This window comes from Eschrichtius robustus, chromosome 1 (assembly GCF_028021215.1).
Source record: "Eschrichtius robustus isolate mEscRob2 chromosome 1, mEscRob2.pri, whole genome shotgun sequence".
NCBI classification, from domain to species: domain Eukaryota; kingdom Metazoa; phylum Chordata; class Mammalia; order Artiodactyla; family Eschrichtiidae; genus Eschrichtius; species Eschrichtius robustus.
In genome coordinates this window covers 5,660,280-5,679,744 of record NC_090824.1, presented here as the reverse complement: position 1 = coordinate 5,679,744, position 19,465 = coordinate 5,660,280, and the positions used below count along the sequence as shown (strand labels likewise).

General features: G+C 61.7%; 1 protein-coding gene across 1 annotated transcript in view; it reads right to left on the bottom strand.

Annotated features, from left to right (window-relative positions):
* Positions 1-319: 319 nt before the first annotated feature.
* CCDC85C (coiled-coil domain containing 85C) overlaps positions 320-19,465 on the bottom strand; it is an 83,289-nt gene continuing 64,143 nt past the window's right edge. The window contains exons 3-6 of the mRNA XM_068549946.1: positions 10,368-10,475; positions 5,445-5,531; positions 4,471-4,569; positions 320-3,548 (exon numbers count right to left, since the gene is read on the bottom strand). Coding sequence (XP_068406047.1) covers positions 3,459-3,548; positions 4,471-4,569; positions 5,445-5,531; positions 10,368-10,475 — 384 coding nt within the window. The 3' untranslated portion in view covers positions 320-3,458. The remainder of the gene's footprint in view (positions 3,549-4,470; positions 4,570-5,444; positions 5,532-10,367; positions 10,476-19,465) is intronic.

The following is a 19,465-nucleotide window of genomic DNA, read 5'->3' as shown; positions in this document are numbered from 1 at the left end:
CCAGGAGAGGCCTGGCCACCGGCCAGACCCAACCCCCTCCCCGGGCAGGACCCTCATGGGGCAGTCTCCCACGCCCAGCGCCTGAATGGGCTCTCTTGGGAGGAAGCAGTTGAGTTGCAAGCTGGTTTGGAACTGTCAGTGTCCCTCCGTAGACAGGTTCCTGGGTTAGACCAGGGTTTGGCTTTGAAATGCTTCGCGTTTCTGGCCTATGACTGACTAGATAGAGGCCAAGGAGCAGTGCCATCCACCCTGAGGGGCCCCATCACCCAAAACAAATGAGCGCTGCGTACCCACCACGGAGGCTTGCAAAGGGCCTTTATTTATCTAGCGCAAAGTATACACTATCACGGTCTTCTCTGTTACTCCTTGTACTAAAATAGTTCAAATCAATGTTTTTACCACACTATCAAAAAGTTCTAATTTTTTTTCTCTCCCCGAATCAAAGTGGTTCAATAGAAGGTAGCAACGGGCACAGGGGTCCAGGGCTCCCAGCTCTGCCCAGAGCCGGGGAGGGGGCGGCCCCAGTACTCAGGCGGTCACATCCGACAGTAGATAGATAGATAGAGCGCGGCTGCCGGCCTGGGGACGGGGGCCAGGCGGTCCGCCCATTCCCAGAGAGCAGCACAAATACTTCCCCCACGTTATGAAAAATATACCCCTCTACCGCTCTGCAGTCATGCATTTCCTTTGTTTCTTAAAAAAAAAAAAAAAAGTCAGTAGTATGTATTGTTTCCCTCTCAAGTTTTCAAGGAAGAAAAAAAATGAAAGGTCACTTTTTTCTCTTTAAACAAACAAACACTGATGTGTGGCTAATAACTTTTGGATAAAAATGTGCTCAGTGGATTCCGATTCCAGGATGGGCTTGGCCACCTGGGATGGGGCTGGAAGGGTGACGTCCATCACAGTGGGAAAGGAAGCCAACAGCTCAGGTGTCACACGGGGCTTCGGGCGCGAGGATCAGAGTGTTTGTTTGTTTATGAAAGGACACCAGGTTCAGCAACACCCCACCACGAGCTCTCAGGGCTGAGGCTCCAGATGGGAGGAGGGTCGCCGGTGTCACCCTCTGCACACTCCCTGCTAGTGGCAGAGCGGGGACTCGCCCCGAGCTGGCCCCCAGGACCTCCTCCCAGCCGTGGGCTCCCGCGTGGGGCGCGCAGAGGCGCTGCAGGCTTTTCAACAGCTTACGTTAAAAAGAGATGCCGTCACAGGTATGGGTCTGCCCTAGAAAGCCATTCCCATGCAGTGCTGGCTCCGGGACACAGGCAGGGGCAGGACGGGGACGTCGGCACCAGCTGGTGCTGCCTCCGTGGCAGGCGGGAGGCTGCTTCTGGAGGGAATGCCTGACCCACTCCCTGGACGCCACCGCGGCACTAGGGGACAGGGTCACCTCCCTCCGGCAGGGAGAGGTCCCTTGGAGGCTGTTCTTCCCTGGGTCAGTTTGCAGGAGACCTGCAGTCACCAGGATACCTGACTTAGTGCTTATTTCCGGTGGTGGCCAAGCCAGCCTGACCCAGACATGACACACGGGTTCTCAGATGTGGCTCCCACCCAAGAGACCCAGACCCCCTCGAGCTGCTCCGTGGTTCTTTGGACTCCAAGACCCGGGAGGGGGCCTCTGCCCTCCAGCTGACTGCCCACCCGGGCAGGAGTCACCCAGAACATGACCAAGGATGTTCACCCAGCTCCAAGCGCACACCCCTAGTGACAGGGAACTCACCACGTGACCTAGGGACCAGCTCCTCCCAGAGAGCCCACAGCTTCCTATAACAAACACCCAGGGCAAGAGGACCGTGCCCGACGCTGTCGCCGGCACCCGTTCCGCACTCCTCGGGCACAGTGAGGGCCGCGGGCCTTTCCCCTGAGTGTCGACCCAAGGGTGCCGATGGCAGACAGGCGGTGGGGACGGCTCAGAGTCCCCGCCGGGGAGAGGGACGGGGCAGCCTCGTCCGTCCCCTCACCTGGTCCCCATCCCTCGCGTGAGCCTTGGACGAGGCCTGCCCGACGCCAAGCCGGCCTCTCGGGCTCTTCGCTCGCCCGCGCGCAGAGCTCTAATTACTGCTGGAGTCCAGCGATGGGGGAGGAGCTGCAGAGGGCGGGTGGACCGGGGCTGGTTACAACAGTGGCCTGTCCCCGCCCTCCAGGCTCTGGGATCTCGTTTGTGATAACGCCACTGATCGCTTACCCCCTCTGGGCCTCACTGCCCTCGCACACAAACTTTAAAATTTACATGTCTCGCTTTACAGTTTATACACGATCCTTTTACACTGAAGGTCTTATTGGATCCCCAGAGCCCTGCAAGGAGGGCCTTAGGCTGCCCACTCTGCAGGGGAGGACGCTGAGCTCAGGAAGGGAGGTGACCGCCCACCGAGAGGAGGCAGCAAGGCAGCGGAACTCAGCTGGGGCCTCCGCCCCACCCAGCCCACCCACCAGCCGCCTCTCCAGCAGGAGGGCCCCGTTGGCTCGCGTGCTGTGAGTGAGGACACAGGCTGACTAGATAGAGCAGATGGCCTCGAACCTCTGAGCCCTCCTTTCCCGACCAGGGGCCCAGAGAGGCTGAGTGACTTGCTGAGGGTCACACAGGAAAATGAAAACCAGAGCCAAGCAGGGCTCCTCCCAAGGAGGGCAGAACTCCTTCGCCTGCGGCCACGCGACTCCGTCCACAGTGATCCAAGAGGGGGCCAAGCTCCGGGGGCAACCGTTCCTGAGCAGAGGCCCAGCCACGGCCCAGTGCCACCCATGCGGAGAGAGAGAGGCCCAGCCCAGAGACTCTACACAGCCCATGATGCGAAGCACAGAAATGGAGGCGCCTCGGGCCCTGGGCAGGAGGGACCCAAAAAGATAGGGCACAGCCTAGGACAGGGTGAGGGGACACTGCAGAGTGTGTGGCCAGGGGTGGGGGCGTGAACTCTAAAAACAAGCAGAGCCAGCAGCAAGGAGGCTGGGCCCTGGGGCCAGAGGAAGGGCCGCGGGTGAGTTTCCTCGTCCACGACTCTGGGGACCCAGTGCTCATGGAGCCAGCGTTCAGGCCACAGCAGGCGGGTCAGAAGTGGTGCCCCGTGCATCAGTCCAGCTGCCAGCGGCCTCTGTCCAGCACAGGTGGCAGCCGGGGATGGAGGGCTTGATGAGGCGCCCCTCCACCAAGCCTGGGCACAGCCTGGCACGGTTCCTGGGCCGGACATTTCTGAGCAGCCTCAGCCTCTCGCCAGTGGAGCCCAGAGCCCGGGCCCCAGAGCAGGAACGAGGCTGTCCAGGCCGCTCTGCCGCGGGGAATAGTCCTTCCCGGTTTGCTGGTGTGTGAGAGGTGGGAAATGGGAGTCGCACCCCCGGCAGCCAGGCCACAGCAGGCAGCGTCCTATGTACAATTCACCACGGAAAAAGAAGACAGTGGCTCGGCGCGAGGGCCTGCCCACGTCTGGGGACCCCAGGCAGGGCCAGTCCACGTCCACGGAGGAACGGCCCTACAAAGGCCCTTTGAACTGGTTTCCAGACAGGTGCTGCCGGATGGAGGGCTTGGAGCTGGCGGCATCTCCCAGTTTTCTCCAGACCACCTGTGGGGAGGGGCGAGCTGTGAGTGGAGGGCCCATCCCAAGCCTGCCCAGGGGCCTGTGCGCACAGACTGCCCCATCGCTCTTCAGAATCACCTGCGTCCCGAGAGCCACGGGGCCGGGAGGGGACACGGAGGCCGCGTGAGGCCCAGAGACCCTCAGAGTACGTCTTTGCACGTCCACCCTCACAACCATACCTCCCACCCGGAGCAGGTCACGTCTGGGGGCAGACTTGGCCTCGCGGCTGTCCAGTGGGGCCTACAGACCCAGGAGGCGGCAGAGGAGGGGGATTCGGGACACCCCACCCCAAGCAAGGCCCAGGTGCAGCCCCGCGATCCACCTTCCCTGCTGGCTCCCTCACGAGTCCAAAGAGACCATGCGTATTGGCCAGGCGGGTCGGGGGATGACGCTCTGCCTCCCCAAAGACCCAGAGAAGCCCAGCTTCCAAAAGCCAAGGCAGCCAGCTCCAGGGTGGAGGGTCCCGCAGAACGGAGCGTCCCGCCTGCACCCCCGTGAGCACCACCTGTGCACTGGCAGCCAGCAGGGGCACCAGCATGCTGGGAGGCTGGGAGCCAGACAGACATCAGGGGACAGGGGACAGGGGCCGAGGGTCAGGATAAATGGGGCGAGCAAGACCAGAGATCAGGGACCCCGTTCTTGGGGAGGGAAGGGGGGAAGGAAAGAAGGAGGGGTAAGGAGAGAGAGGGAGGGGAGGAAAAGGAAAGGGGGAGGGGAGGAGGGGAGGGGCAGGGGGGAAGGGAGGGGGGAGGGGGGAGGAAGTCAAGGGGACCAAGAGAGGCCGGGGCTCCCGAAGCCCCAGCACCTGCTCCCCGCCCCCCAGGTCACCGGCCCCTCCTGCGGGGAGTAAGGGCAGCACAGGGACCGCCCCCCAGGTCGCCCCCGGCCCGGGGCCCAGGAGGCTCACGTTGCACATCTCGCGGACGATGGCCTTCTCCTTCTCACTCAGGTCCTCCTCACAGCTGTCCTGGAGCTGTCGCTCCAGGTTCTCATGTACCTCTAGCACCTGCAGGGGACAGGTCCCAGGGTCAGGGGCAGACGCCACTGGGCAGGCCTCAGGCAGGTCGCCCTGAGCCCCGGCTGCAAACGGGAGCCGTGGGGTCCCGGGACGGAGGGGTGGTGTGCAGGGAACAGGGGCGTGGAGAGGCCTAAGGGCCAGGTCGTCCTTCCCCCCTTCGCGTCCTCTCCCCGCAGTACAGCGACACCGAGGACGCCGCACGAGGGAAGCAGCAGCCCGTGTCAGCACCGGGGGCAGAGCTGAAGACCGGTCACGCAGGAGCAGAGAGGACAGGTGGGGTGGGGGCCACTGTCACACAAGGGGACTCACTCCGACCCCGGGCCCCCACTTGGGCCTCAGGACGGGCAGCCCAGCTCACGCACGTCAGGGGTGTGTCCCGGTCACCGCCCGCACGGGCGCCAGTGTGCCGTGTCTCTGTGCGGCCGTGCCGGGCCTCACACCCGGGGGACCGGGCGGGCGCTGCGTCCGCGGCGCACATACACGTGAAGGGACAGGGATGCCGTGGTGGGAGATGCACCCCAGGGCGCACCCGGAGGCCCTGAGCAGGGCGCAGGAGGAGAGTGGGCCTGGGAGACCTGAGCCTCGCCCCCCCAACCCCCATCCCCGACCCTGGGGAGTGCCAGCCCTCCCCCTACCTCCCCCAGGCCTCAGCTTCCCTGGTCGCTACCCAGCACCTCCGAATCCCCCCACCACGGTGCTCCAGGCAGCCACGGCCACCCAGAGACCAAAGTCCCTGCCCTGCGGCTCAGCTGCCCCCAGGCTCAGAGAGGGCAAACGTGGGGTCCAAGGTCACAGGCTCCTGAAGTGCAGCAGGGATCTGGGGGCCCCCGAGGGAGCGGGAGCCAGCAGGGCCTGGTCCTCACCTTCATGGCGTGTACGACAGCCTCAGGCTTCTGTCCCGCAGAGCTGTAGCCGCCCGAGGACAGCTCAGGAACCGTGCAGGCCGGGCCCTGTGGGAAGGAAGTGCGTCTCAGCTCGCCCTGGCTGGCTCCCAGGTGGCAGCCGCAGGTGTGACCGGCAGCTAGCTGGGAGAGGGCACCGCGTCTGCGGGGCCAGGGCCCAGGCTGGAGGAAATGGGGGTGGAGGTGACGGGGGAAGAGGAGGCTGGGCGTGAGGACTGGGCCAGGGCAGGGGGGCAGCATCGGGACTCCCCACACACATCCCGCAGGCTCCTCTAAACAGCCCACAGGGAAGGTCCTGCTGTCTGTTTTGCAGGTCACCCGGGAAGATGCGAAGGACCTGGGCTCCAACCCCAGGTGGCCTGCCTCCTAAGGCCCCTCTCCCTCCCCGGCCTCCACCCCCCAGGGCATTCCCGGGGCTTCCAGCCCTGACCCTCCCAGTTCTGTCTGGCCACCCAGGAACAGTGCCACCTCATTCTGCCAACACCCTAACTGGCAACCATGTGCCCACCTCCCACATCACCCTGGGGGGCCGGGACACAGGCCAGGAGAGGAAGGGATCCACTCCCTGGCCCTCTGCCCGCCCGTGTCGGAAGCCGAGTGTCTGCCCGGCTTCTCCCCGGCTGGCCAGCTCCTTCTGGCCAGGTGTCCGTGGGGCAGAAGACAGGGCTTTTGGCTGGGGCTGCAGTGGGGACCCCGGCCCCAGAGCAAGGTCAAGAAGGGATCAGGCCCGCACAGAAGGAGCCCACACCCAAGGAGACCGATGGAACTGCGGGGCGGCAGGAGCGGGGAGGTCAGAAGACGCTGGGGGGGGGACCTGAGGGGAACCGGCAGATGCTGGAAGGCAGAGATTAAACACCAAGAACACCCCAGGGAGTGCGTGATGGGGAGGAGACCCTGGCATCCTTGGGCATCCTTCGTGTCTCTGAGTCTTGGTTTCCTTCTCCGTCGGTGGCCCCCGATGACCCCTCCAGAGACCAGGCCAACTCAGGGAGCTCGGCTGATGAGGCCATCGCCCTGGGACCCTGCCCAGGGGTCCTGGGACGCTGTGCGGGGACCCTTGGGGCCTGGAATCTTCCACCACCAGCAGCCACCCTCTGCCTTCTCCCCACCTGCCCACGTGGCCCGGACCTGCTCCCAGGGCCTCGCAGGCTCGCCCTGCTCTTGGCTCCAAGCAGAGGCCAGACCCCACAGCCTTGATGTCCGGGAGAGCTGGGCTTGGGCAAGGTTCTCCAGGCAGGCCCGACCCACTCTGCACCTCGGTTTCCTTGTCCGGACCACAGCTAGGGTCCCTGTGTCCCAGGGTGTACGGAGAGCCGTGGGATGCTGTTTTCCTAACTCTGGCCCAGGCTGCCCGGTCTCTGGTTCCCGGCCGGGTGCGTCATGCGGGGGAACCAAAGCGGCTTCTGGGAGACAGGTTGGGGGCGGGTCACACACACATAGGTGCGCACCCTGAGGCAGAAGGCTGCCCTCCCCGCTAAAGGCCAGCAGGGGGCGATAGCACACAAGTACAGCCCAGGAAGGCGCCCGGCCCTCGGCTCCTCTGGCCTCAGGTCCTGTCTGCGCCTGGGGCTCCCTGACCGCCTGCACTGCAAGGGAGCCGATTCTGAAGCAAAGGCCAGGAGTGGCCGGGTTAGGCCGTGCAATCCAGCCCTTTCCTGGGCCACCCCACCGAGCGGACGGCAGGTGCTAATGAGAGCGTAGCCGCGGCATCCTGCGACTGAAGCCACCACCAGACAGCGGTCAGGACTGCGACCTTTAGAGCATTTCCCAAACCCAGCTCACCGCTGCAGGCCTGCCATGGCGGGAGGACCACAGCCTGGAGAGGCCGGTGATGCCTCCCCCCGACTTCCTAAGAGCCCACTCGGAGCAGAGCAGCCCACGGAGTTCCGATTGCAACCCTCGGCGCAGACGCTGTCTTTCTATGCTCCCACTTTACAGATGAGGAAGGGGAGGCTGCACGACTTGCCAAGGCCACAGAGCTAGTAAACCAGGGGACCGAGCCTCCAACCCGGGTCTGTGGGACTCCAGCGCTGGAGCCAAAAGCGGGGAGATGCGTGTACACCCAAGAGCACTGAACACAAGGCGTCCACACAAGGGCCTGTGCAGGGGTGTTCAGAGAAGCACGAGCCACAATAGGCAAAAAATGCAAACAAACCCATGCACAGCAACTGATGAACGACACACAAAATGTGGGGTACCCACACAATTTTTGGACATAAAGTTTTGTCCAAATTTATGTGGACAATAAAATTTGACAGTAAAAAGCAATGAAGGTCTGACACATGCTACAATGTGGATGAATCTCAGAAACGTGGTGCTAAGTGAAAGAAGCCAGTCACAGAGTATGACATATTTTATGATTCCGGTTTATATGAAATATCCAGAAAAGGCAAATGTGGAGAGGCAGAAAGTAGATTAGCGGTTGCCAAGGGGCTGGGGGCGGGGGGGTTGCGGGGAGGGATTGCTAAGGAGCACGGGGTTTCTCTCCAGGGTGATGAAAATGTTCTGCTGTAATGACTGCACAGATCTGTGAAGATTCTAAAATCCACTGAAATGGACACTTAAAAATAGTCAACTGACAAAAAAAAAGTAGGGAAACCAGTTTCCCCAAGGGACCTGTCGAAAGCCTCGTCCTCTCAGACGCTGATGGGTACAAGCTCCGTTGCTCGCTCCACTGCCAGGCAGTGGGTGGGAGAAGTGGGGAGGGTGGGGACATCCAGCTGGGCAGGGAGGAGGTGTCCCCACCCCACAGGGTCACCTGCTTCACCTCGGGATTCTCTGACATGTGGACATGCAGGTAGCCTTACAGAAGATGTGCCCACACCTAGCTGTGGAAGAGACGAGGCCCCCGGCGGTGTCAGAGCACAGGGAGTCCCCCCCACAACAAACCTCCTCTCCCTGTGGACCCACGCACCCTCCAGGGCCCAGCAAGGGCTCAGCGCCCTATAAACACCACAAGAGGCCTGGCCTCTGAGCTTCCACCTCAGCTCCGGCCCCTCTACTGCCTCCTCAGCAGCCTTTGTGGTTGCCCCTCCCACAGGACACCACCACCCTCTCCGTCTGCCCCGGGGACCTGCCCCCAGCCTTGTGCTGCACGCTGGCCCCTGGCCTCCAAGCCCAGCTTGGCCTGGTGCTGGCACGCACTAGCCACGCGACCCTGGCAAACCGTCCCATCCCATCCCACCCCACCCCGGTAGGCCTCAGCTTCCTTCCCTCCAAAGGGCGGGTGACAACCCATGGCATGCAGGCAGCCTTAAGAAGGCACAGGGAGCCCCCTCCTAAGGCCTCCTCCAGGAAGCCTTCCGGAAGACTCATGCCCTCCGCTAGCATCGAGCAGCACTGCCAAGGCCTCAGGGGCTCAGCCTGGGGGAGTGAGCTCCCCCTGCTCACATCTGCACGTCCCAGGAGCCAGCCAGGTTTGCGCAGCACTTTACAGTTTGCAGCTCACCAAGAAGACTTCAGTGCCCAGTACCGTCAGCTGTTAGGATTCCCACAGTCGATCAGAATGAACAGAGGGCAGAGGGTGTGAAGGGCTGGGGGAGCCACTCCTGTGGGGGCAATGCTGGGCTCTTCAGAGCCCTTCATCATGGGGCCTCTTTCAGCCACGGGGCTCCCGGATAAATATTTGGATTATCTGTCATCGGCAGGCTTTGCTGCCTGCACAGCGTCAGCAGCTACATTCCTGGAGAAGGTGCGAGGGCCTCAGAAGAGAAACAGCAGAGCGCTCGGCCAGCAGCCAGTGACAGCATCAGCCTGCTCCTGCCAGCACAGAGGCCCCGGGAGGAACCCTGGGGCTGCCCTTACTGGCCGGGATGGAAGGGAGGCAGCAGGGTTGGGACCCTGGGGGAGAGTCCAGGCCCACCCTGCAGTGACCTCAGGCCAGCTCGGTTTCTCATCTGTTCCGTGCGGGACTTCTCATCAAGTCCCTGCCCTGTTGCAGGGCTTCTGTGTGTGGAGAGCGCCCACGGCCCTGCATGTAGCAGATGCTCAGTGAACAACTACAGAGCTCACGCGAACGCGTGCTTCTTGGGAGGTAGTGTTTGCACATTCACAGATTTGTGCAGTCATCCAACAGAACATTTTCATCACCACCGCCCGCCGCCTGCCAGCCCCTGGCAACCACTAGTGTACTTTCTGCTTCTGTAGCTCTGTGTATTCTGAATACAGGAATACATCCCCCGGTCACAGAGGGATGACGGGCACATTCACCTGCAGGGAGCACTCCTGAGCCGGGCATGCACATCCCAGGGAGCTGGCCCCACGCTGCCCTCCCTGTCCCACCCAGGGCAGGTCAGAGCCCAGGCGAGAAGGCAGGATCACCTTGGAGGCGCCCTGGTGATAACGGAAGCCCACAGTCATAAACTTGAGCTCCTCCCCCACCTCCGTTACAAAGTCTGGGGTAGTCGCCCTCACGTGCACACAGGGCAGCCCCACCCCAAGCTCCAGCGCCAGCCGGGCAGCCGCTCCCTGCTGTGTCCGAGGAGTGACACAGGCGGAAGAGTTGCACAGAGAGACGGCGGCTGGGCCTCGTGGCCTCTGCCCCAGCCCGCGCTGTCGGCAACGGTATCCCAAGTTGGGCCTCCACCTCTCACCACCACGCCGGGCCCTCACAAGGTTCTAAGGGTCGAGGGTGGAGCGTCGCGGGTCGGGAGCCCAGGCGCCGTCCTGGGAGGGCGGAGGAGTGACGAAGGCCACTCTGGACCCGAGCCCGAGCCTTGCCCTGGAAGCAGCTCGGGCAGAAGCTGAGAATCCCAATCCCAGCTCAGCCGTGGACCATCCTCGTGCCCTGGGCAGGTCACCAGCCGGCCCGAGGCTCACCCCTCCACTTCCGGAGGTGGGCGGTCCACGTGGGAACAGTGGGGCTCGTGGGGGAGGGACACTTACATTCTGCCGGGCATCCTGGTAGGAGGGCGGCAGGCTGGAGAGCTGGGACTCCGAGTGGTAGGGGGAGAAGCCTTTCCGCAGCGTCCGGAACTCTCCGGAGCCTGCCTGCTGCGTGAGAGAGAAGGGGAGAGGGTTAGACGGCAGGGGCGAGGGGCTGGGCTGAGCGGGCCGAGGATGCTCCCGTCAGGCCCTCGGACTGGACTGCTGGACGAGACACGTCTGCCGGGTCCAGGCGGGGCTCCCTCCGCGGGCCCCCTCTGCTCTGTTCCTCACACCTGCCTGGAGGCCCGGCCTGTGCATCCTCCCTGCCCCCCCCCCCATTTTATCTGTCCTCACGGCCACTGTCATCAGTAGCTGTTGACATCCATCTCTCCGTACAAGTGTCAGAGCCACGAGGGCAGGGGCTTCATTTCGCTCCCTGCTGTGTGTTTTTTTTTTTTTTAATATTTTTTTTAAGTATTTGTGGGTTTTTTTTTGTTTTTTTATGGCTGTGTTGGGTCCTCGCTTCTGTGCGAGGGCCCTCTCTAGTTGTGGCAAGCGGGGGCCACTCTTCATCGCGGTGCGCGGGCCCCTCACTATCGCGGCCTCTCTTGTTGCGGAGCACAGGCTCCAGGCGCGCAGGCTCAGTAGTTGTGGCTCACGGGCCCAGCTGCTCCGCGGCATGTGGGATCCTCCCAGACCAGGGCTCGAACCCATGTTCCCTGCACTGGCAGGCAGACTCTCAACCACTGCGCCACCAGGGAAGGAAGCCCCTGCTGTGTGTTTTATAAACGTTTGTTGAATGGCTGAATAAACAGGTGAGTGAATGAGGGCGTGGCTCTCCCCGCCCCGCCCCCCTCGTTCCTCTGCTCCAGCATCCAGCACTCGGGTCCCCGAATGGCCTGGGGAACGGCCTCTGCAGCCCCTGGGGCCCACGTCCTCGGGGAAGTCCTCCCGCCCCCACGGGGCTGGGGCTGCCCGAGGGGTGAGCGTGCACAGCGCCCTGACACGCTGCCCGTGACCTCCGCCGTGAGTGTGAGCCCCGGGCCTCACCCTCTGTATCCACAGGTACCAGCGCAGCCGGGGTCACGACCAATGAATGCCCAGGGCACGCTTAGAAGGAGGGGGGGAGGCAGGAGTGAATGAATGAATGAATGAATGAGTGAATGAATGAATGAACAAGCACATATTTGGCCTTAGGTGGTTCCCCTCGGGGCAAAGCAGTGCCCCCCAGAAGCTGGGGCTGGACCCAGAGAGGGGGAGGACCCAGGGGTCACGCTCAATCCAGTGGAGGTCCCCTGGTCCCGCTGAGCAGAAACCTTGGCCTCTGGACCCTCTGCATCACTACAACCCTGGGGTGGTGCTTCTGACCCCAACACCCTCTTCTACTTCAAAGGAACTGCGGAAACACTTCTGGGCAGATAAAATGCAGCGGAACGTCCCATAAATCAGCAGGCCGTTGAGCTGCCCAAACAAACCCTTGGAGGGGAAGAGGCCAGGGCTGGGGGGAGCAAGACGGGGCAGCAGCCGCGCCTGGGGGGCCCCTCCTCCTGCTCCTCAGCACTCCCCTGCTCTGCCCGGAGGCCCCTGCACACACCCAGCTTCCCCCCCGCCGGCCGCTGGACCCAGGCCCCCATCTCTCACAGGACCTCCAACCTCACCAGCGCCCTGGGTTCTGCTTTCCCACCTCCATCAGACCCAGGTCAGACCCCCCAGGTCTCAAGGGCTTGGGCACACACAGCAATGCCCTGTAAGTATCTGTAGGACAGGAGTGGAGGCGGCCAGGGGGAACATGAGAAAGGCAGTCACTCCCCTCATTACCCCACTCCCATCCCATCCCCACCCCAGGCTCCCACCCACGGAAAGCAGAGACCAGCCGCCTAGCTAAGGACTGTTCCCGTGGCCTAGGGAGGACCGGAGTGTGGCCAAGGTCACCAAGGGACACAGAGGGGAGAGAAGTGGGGTCCCCTGAGTTGCAGCAGGGTCTTACCGGGGGACCTCGGTCACAGTCCTCTATCCTAAAGTGGGACTGTCACGCACCGACCAAGGCCTGTCTGGGTTAACCTGAGGCGTTACAGCCCAAGGCATACTGACCCTCCCTGGCCCAGCCAGGGGTCTATCTGAGCTGAGCCTCTGACACCAGGCACCAACAAGAAAGAGACGCCGCCCCTCGCCCAGCACTCATTCACCCTCCCATGGGGATCCCCCCTTCAGGGCACCCCTGCCTCCCTGGGGGTCTCACCCCCAGCTCCATTTATAGGCAAAAATCCCCAAACCAATTATTTTCCTGGCCAGATCTCTGTGACAGTTACACAATCTTCTCCAGTGGAAAGCACGTTCTAAACTCAACACGCTGAATGTCCGCCCCTGGGGCCGCAGGCCTCTCACTGGGGCCCCGACACAATTCTGCAGGCACATCCCCACCTGCCTGGCGAGAGAAAGCCAAGGACCAGGTGCAAGGCCCGGCTGGCCCAACACACGCGCGCGCGCACACACACACACACACACACACACACACGCACACACACACACACACTGGCATGGATCTGACCACAGGGCCAGGCACTGGAGCCACTGCTCTCTCCCGTCGGCCCCTGGGACCAGGACGGCGGGTGCTGCCCTGTCCTTACCCGCACCCCGTCTAGATTCTGCTCTGGGCTGAGTCTCCCCTCCTCCACAGCTCCTCTGATCCCGGACCAAATGGGTTCAGAAGCAGCCCACGTGCCGCTACTGAAAACACAGGTTTGTGCGTCTCCTCCCTCCCCCGCAGATAATTCCCTGGGGAGGAGGTGTGGGTGCAAGAGGGTGGGGAGTTCTTAATTAGCAGCGTGCAATTCCCACCCCTGCCTCCGGTGATGTCCGTAACTATTTGCGAGCCCACAGCACTTATGAGCAAGCGACAAAGCTGGCGGGGAGAATGTTGGGGCAACGTCGCTAATGACGCATCGAAATGAAGAAACATAATTGCACTTAAATCCAAATTAAAAATCCTGCTATTCTCCTCGTGGTGCCCTGGAAGACGAAATCCCTAGGGTTTCACCACTGAGGTGGAGCGAAGCTGAAGTGGCCTTCTGGGGCAGCGGGGCGGGCAGGACACGGGGCGCACCGCTGCTCCCCAGGAGAGGACTGCCCTGCCACCCCAGGCCCCCTAATGGGGTCCCTCGGGACACAGGGAAGCGGATCTGACACACAGAGCAGGCGCTGGAACAGGGTTGCCCGGATCCTTAAAAGGGAAGGGAATGACCCAGCGCGGCAGCCACAGCAACGGCCGCTTCCACCCCGCCCTGGCCCCCACGGAAAAGCAGCACAGGAGTTCTGGACCGGGAGGGAGGGACCCAGGAGGCTGCAGAGCCTCCCATCCCACTGTCAAGGGCACCGGGACCTCCGTCCAGGGCCATCACTGCAACGCTACCCAGCTCAGAGCGGGTCGCGGCGGGTGGTGGGAACGCAGGCTACCCCAGCCTCTCCGGGCCTCTGTGGGGCTGCAAGGGGGCTCCCAGCAGGAGCCTGCCCAGGGACTCCTGCTTGCAACGCCGGGGGCTCCCTCGAGGCCACCTGCAGATCCTCCTGGGGAGCACTGTCAAAGGAGGTGCTGAACAGAAACGGGCCAAGGGCAGAACTCAGAGAAAACAAGGCCAGGCGCCCACCTCCCCGCCCCCCCACTCAGGGCTCCTCCCTGGGGGGCCGCTTTCCGGGCTCCCTCAGAGGCAGCTACTCGCCCTGCCTTCCTGGTCCCAAAGGGCTCTCAGCCCCTCGGGTGGGCCGCAGGCTCCCACAGGACATGGTCCTACTGTGTGCACCCAGGCAGGGAGGCAGCGCCTGACAGGTGAAGCAAGGCCTGCCACTGCGGAGATGGAAGGTGAGCGCCGACACGGGGGCGCCCAGGCGTCCCCACGTGGCAATCTGCTTGCAGGTGGCCGCTCAGATCCCCAGACCCAGGGCCCACGGGCCGATGTGTAGGCAGTGACCAGGGGCAGGACCCCATCAGTGGGAGCCATCCCTCAGCCTGCCAGCCCTCGTGGCACAGGGAGGTGTCGGTGTCTCCAGCATGGGGACAGGGCTCCGATCCCAAGTGACACCAGCCCCGCCTTCCGAAACCCTAACACAGGGCAGTCACGCCTACCTCCCAGGGGTGGCAAGGCTGTAGCGCTCGGAGAGGGTGGGAGCCCAGCACTGGGCGCTGGTGGGTTCTTCCTACCTCCAGGCATCCCTGGAGACCTCACCAGCTGGGAGCCAGCACTACCTCCTGCGGCCTCGGCAAGCCCTCACCCTACCAGGCACTGCAGGTTCTCCTGCAAAGTGGGGATCTCGACCTGCCCCCTGACCTCACAAGCTGGGCAGATCCGGTGAGAGGTGGGAAAGGAGGGGCCTGGGTGGAGCGTCGCAAGAGGCTACTGTCTCATAACTTCACTGTTGTTTTGTAAAGCTGGGCAGTAACGCCAGCTCAGAGAGAGGGCGGATCCCACGATGAATCTAAAGGCAGGACCAGGGCACCCAGGTGGTGGTCGGCTCCCAGGAAGAGACGGGAGGGCGCTGCGGGGGGCACCCAGAGCAGACAGGGCATCACACAGCACTCCAAGCAGCCCCCACCCCACACAGCACTGCAAACAAGCCCTGCCGGGCAGCTCTACCTGAAGCCAGCTTCTCGGGCGGCCATAGGGGCGGGGCAGCTGGAAGGGAAGAGAGCAAGTGTCACCCAGCAATGCCAACCACGACCCTCACCTCTGCCCTCCCTCCCCTGGACACCCATTAGCCCAAAGCCGCCAGGACCTCGGATGGGCTGGAGCAGGGAGGCCAAGGGCCAAGGTCGGGGTCCCCAAGGCGCCTCACAGGAGCCCCATGTTTTTAGAAACTCCAGATTGCACGAGGACTGACAGCGCGCCTGCCACACGCCAGGCACTGGGGCCCCAACCCCTTCACAGCCCTCCCCGAGGCTCACACCGGAACACAGCTGCCCCTCTGAGAGGCACCCCGAGATCCCAGCCAGCTGGGCGAGGCCAGATATCTGCCTGTCCTCGGGGCGAAGGTGGCCTGCAAGGTCTCTCATGAGAACATACGGGTCCTACCAACCAGATTTACCTTCTTTTCTTCCCCTTTAATTTTACGAGAACTCATTAGCAGGCCGTGAATCAAAGGGGCTGCGGCGTGGCCGGGGATCCAGTGGGTTCTTCCGATTAGTGTTCAGACGAGGCAGCGTGGCGTCCACGTGTGGTTAACGCATGGCTGATATTCTCACCCGCAGCTGGCACTGCCCCCTACTCCCATGCAACTTCAGGTCCTAAACCATTTTTCAAACTCGGATGTGTGTACCGCCCAGAACCACGTGGCCTGTAACTGATGGGTACCGCGCTGACCAGGTCTCAACCACAATGACCGTCATCCCCTCACGGGTCCCCTGGCAGGACCATTACTTGCTCCGATGAGGTGAGTGAGGGGCAGGCCATGTAACCTCTGTGGAGGCAGGTGGGGGACTCTGGAGGGTATAGGTGTTGCAAAATCCAAATCCCATCACAACTGACTGGATCTGAGCAACTCGCCAACTTCCAGGTCTCTGTTTGCCTGCATGTCAATTGGGGTCCAGAAGGACACTCAGCTGCTGGATGGCCCACAGGCGAGGTCACAGTGGCTGAGCCATGACCCTTATCACCAGCCAGCCCCAGCCCTCAGTGCTTTCCGTGATTTGCCCTTTAATCCTGGGGCAGACACCATTAGTGTCCCCATTTTACAGTTGGGAAACCTGAGGCACAGAGAGGTTAACCCACTGGCCCAATGCCACCCAGCTGGTAAGTGGCACTTTGGGGATTGGAACCAGGCCCTCTGGCTCTGGGGTTGGCCTCTTACCATGCTGACCACCCAGTGTCTGGCTCACGGTGGACACTGGTTAAGCCTCGGGCATAGGGGACAGAGGCAGAATTCCTAGTCTCTCTTCCTGCCCACGTTGCTAGACTGACCATCTGCTTGGATGATGGAAAGAGGCGGTTCCCTCCCTGGCTGAGGAAGAGGCTGGACTAAGGTTCTAAGGTTCTGCTAATGAAGCAGATGAAGCCCTCCGGAGACCACATCACTCATGACAGAAGGGGCGGGGACACGACAGCCAACCCCGGACGCCAAACAGGCGAAGCAGGGATGGCCCAGAGACTGTCAACAAAGCAGCACGTCACAGAAGATGCCAGCGAGCAGAACTGCCACCACAGACATACCGTGAGGCCAGCATCTCCGCAGGGCTTGGGCAAGGGGACCAACCAACCAAAACAACCCTCCTTGGGGATGCGGGAAACAGTACTGAGGTGTCAGCAACGGGCTCAGATAGTAGCAGACTGTTCCTCAGTCCCAAGGCCTGGATGGTTCAAAACTCAGACAAAAAGGCAAAAAGGAGCAGTCCATCAGGGACCAAGCCCGGCTGAATGGGCGTGGTCTGCCAGACCTTGAAAAATCCCAGGCTCCCAAGACCAGGAAAAGGAGAGAAGGGCAAGCACCGCCCGGGCGCCCCCAGCTTCCAGTCAGTGCTGTAGCAGGCGTCACCACCATCCCTGTCTTACAGGTGAGGAAACCAGGCACCGGGACATAAGGTGTCTTACCTAAAGCCACACAGCCGGTGAGTGGTGGAGCAGGGATTATCTGAATCCAGACTCCTCCGGGGCTCAAACCCACTTTCTTATACCGTCAGGCCAACAACACCATTGCTACAGGTTGAACTGTGTCCCAGTCAGATTCATAAGCTGACCTGTTGACCCCATGCTCCCCAGAACTCTGAGACAACACATTCAATACATTTCAGTTGCTTAAGCCCCTTCTCCACGCACCCGCCTCCGCCAAAGTGCATGGTTCTTTGTTACGGCAGCTCTAGCAAACTAATACAGTCACCTGTCCCAGGAAATCCTCCTCCACCCAGGCCTCAGTTTCCCCATCCATGCTTGGTGTAAATCCTGGGGTCACTTCCAACCTGAGTGTACCGTGACCCTGTGTGGCATGGCAGGATGGGAAGAGCGGGCACAGGGGCCAGGAGGAGGGGGGCCGGCTGGGGCCGGTCACAGCCGCGGGCCTGGACCACTGCCTCCTCTTCCCCAGATGGCCGCCCACTCTTGCCCAACCTGCTTCTTGCTCTTCTGTGAAGCTGGCTTCTGGGCACATGTGGAGCCTTCATTGATCAGCCCAGCAGGGAAGTGAATGGAGGGAACCACAGAGCGGAGGCCCCCGCGTCAATTACAGCCCGGCTAGGCACAGAATCCACGGGAAAAATCATATCACATACTGGGCTCCAGATGAATCATTGCAGAGGAAGCAGCTGTGTTGATGAAATTTTAAAGCCGACGTGAGAAAGAAAATATGAACTGCAATACAGTAATTTAGCCTGTGAACACTGGCACATTTTTAATTAAAGCTGTTTTGGAGTTAAATAGAGGCCGTGGAGGGAGAGGGTGGGCAGTGGGGAACGGGAATCCACAGAGGCTCTCTGGCCTCCCACCCAAACCCCAAAGCCACGTCACCCGAAGATAGTTAAAAGAATAACATTGCTCTCCCCTGCTTTTCGCCAAAGGCAGATTTTCCACTTTGCACAGAGCTGGAGGTTTCTGTGCAATTTGATTTCACTGAAAAGATATAGGTGCCAGAATCATAAAATCTCACAAGCTAGAGCCCATGAGACCGTGGCCAGAATCCCACCCATGGCAGCGATCTCCTTCTTCAATATGCCCAAACGTGGTCATCCATCCCCCCCATCCATCCATCCACACTTGATTACCTCCAAAGATGGTACACTCACTACCTTATGAAGCCGCTCTCCCTGGGTTAAGCAGACCTTCCTTATTCTGGGCAAGAACCAGCCTCCCCTCCCGGCCTGGGAGACCAGGTGGGTGCAGCCAGGGTTCCCCAAGATGCATCCACCAAGTCCAGCTGGGCATTGAGACACAGGTGTGACCACTGAGACCCAGCAGCCCAGTCCCTGAATACCTAACAGTCCAGCAGGGGTCGGGGCCAGGCTTCACAAGGAAGATCCCAATACCCCATCAGCAAGAGAGGGCAGCCTATGGGGCTGAGAGAGCCCAGAGCAAGTGCCAGGCCACCTGGGGGTGGCTGGGGAAGGCTATTGGCAGGAGGCCAGGAGGAAGGAGGCTAAGGAAACCCCATCTTCCCTGGACCCCATCAAAATAAGACCAGTACTCTACTTGTGGGCTGAGCCCTGCCCACGGAGTTCTCCCCACCTCCACTGTCCTCCACAGCCCTCCTGTATACATGAGCGTGCTGGCCAGGACAAGGAGGCAGCACAAGAGTGCCCCCTGGGGGTAGGCCTCTGCCTGGACACCACTGTACCCCCGGGGCCATGCACACAGCAGGTGATCAGTTACACATGGAGTGAGTGAGTGAGTGCCCATTTTACAGGTAAGCAAACACAGGCCAGGGGAGAGGAAGTGGCTCAAGGGTCCTCATAAAGCTGATGCCACCTGAGCCACCCTAGGAACCCAAAGGCAGGCAAGGTATCAACTGCTGCCAGGAAGCCCTGAGCAGGCCAGAAGCGGCCCTTCTCTCACTGTTTCTCACATCTCCTGCGTGGCTCAGAACAGCAAAGCCCTCCTCCAGGGCACCCACCCACCCTCAAGGCCAAGCCCTGGTGGCAGCAGGTGGCAGGGGCAACAGGAGCCCCGCCCATGACCCTGGAGATGCCCTGCCCATACCCTGGCCCCTGGGTGCTTTTGCATACTGTAGGTTGAGGGTCGGCCCTCGGCTGAAGCAAGGGGACCCGGGCAGGTGGGTATGCAGTGCCCTGGGGGGCCAAGGCCCCAGCACCACACGGCTGCCCCCTTCTCGGGATGCTGGGTATGGCCCTGACACCACTCGCTGGAAGACCCTGGGCAAGACCCCCACCCGCCAGCAGCGTCCTCGTGAGGAAGAGACGAGGACAGGACCCAGGTGCCCCCCCCCATGACACACACAAGCACCCATGGCTATCAGCAGAGCAGCTCAGCCTCACAAGGCTTCATCTGGGGAGAAAGAAAAGTCTCCTAAAGAAACAAGAAACTTGGAACACAGGCACACTGGATGGTCTCTGAGTTCCCAGCACTTCTCCTGTACTAGCGAGGAGCTGGGCGAAAGCATGCTCTTGTCCCTAAAGCCCAATCTGC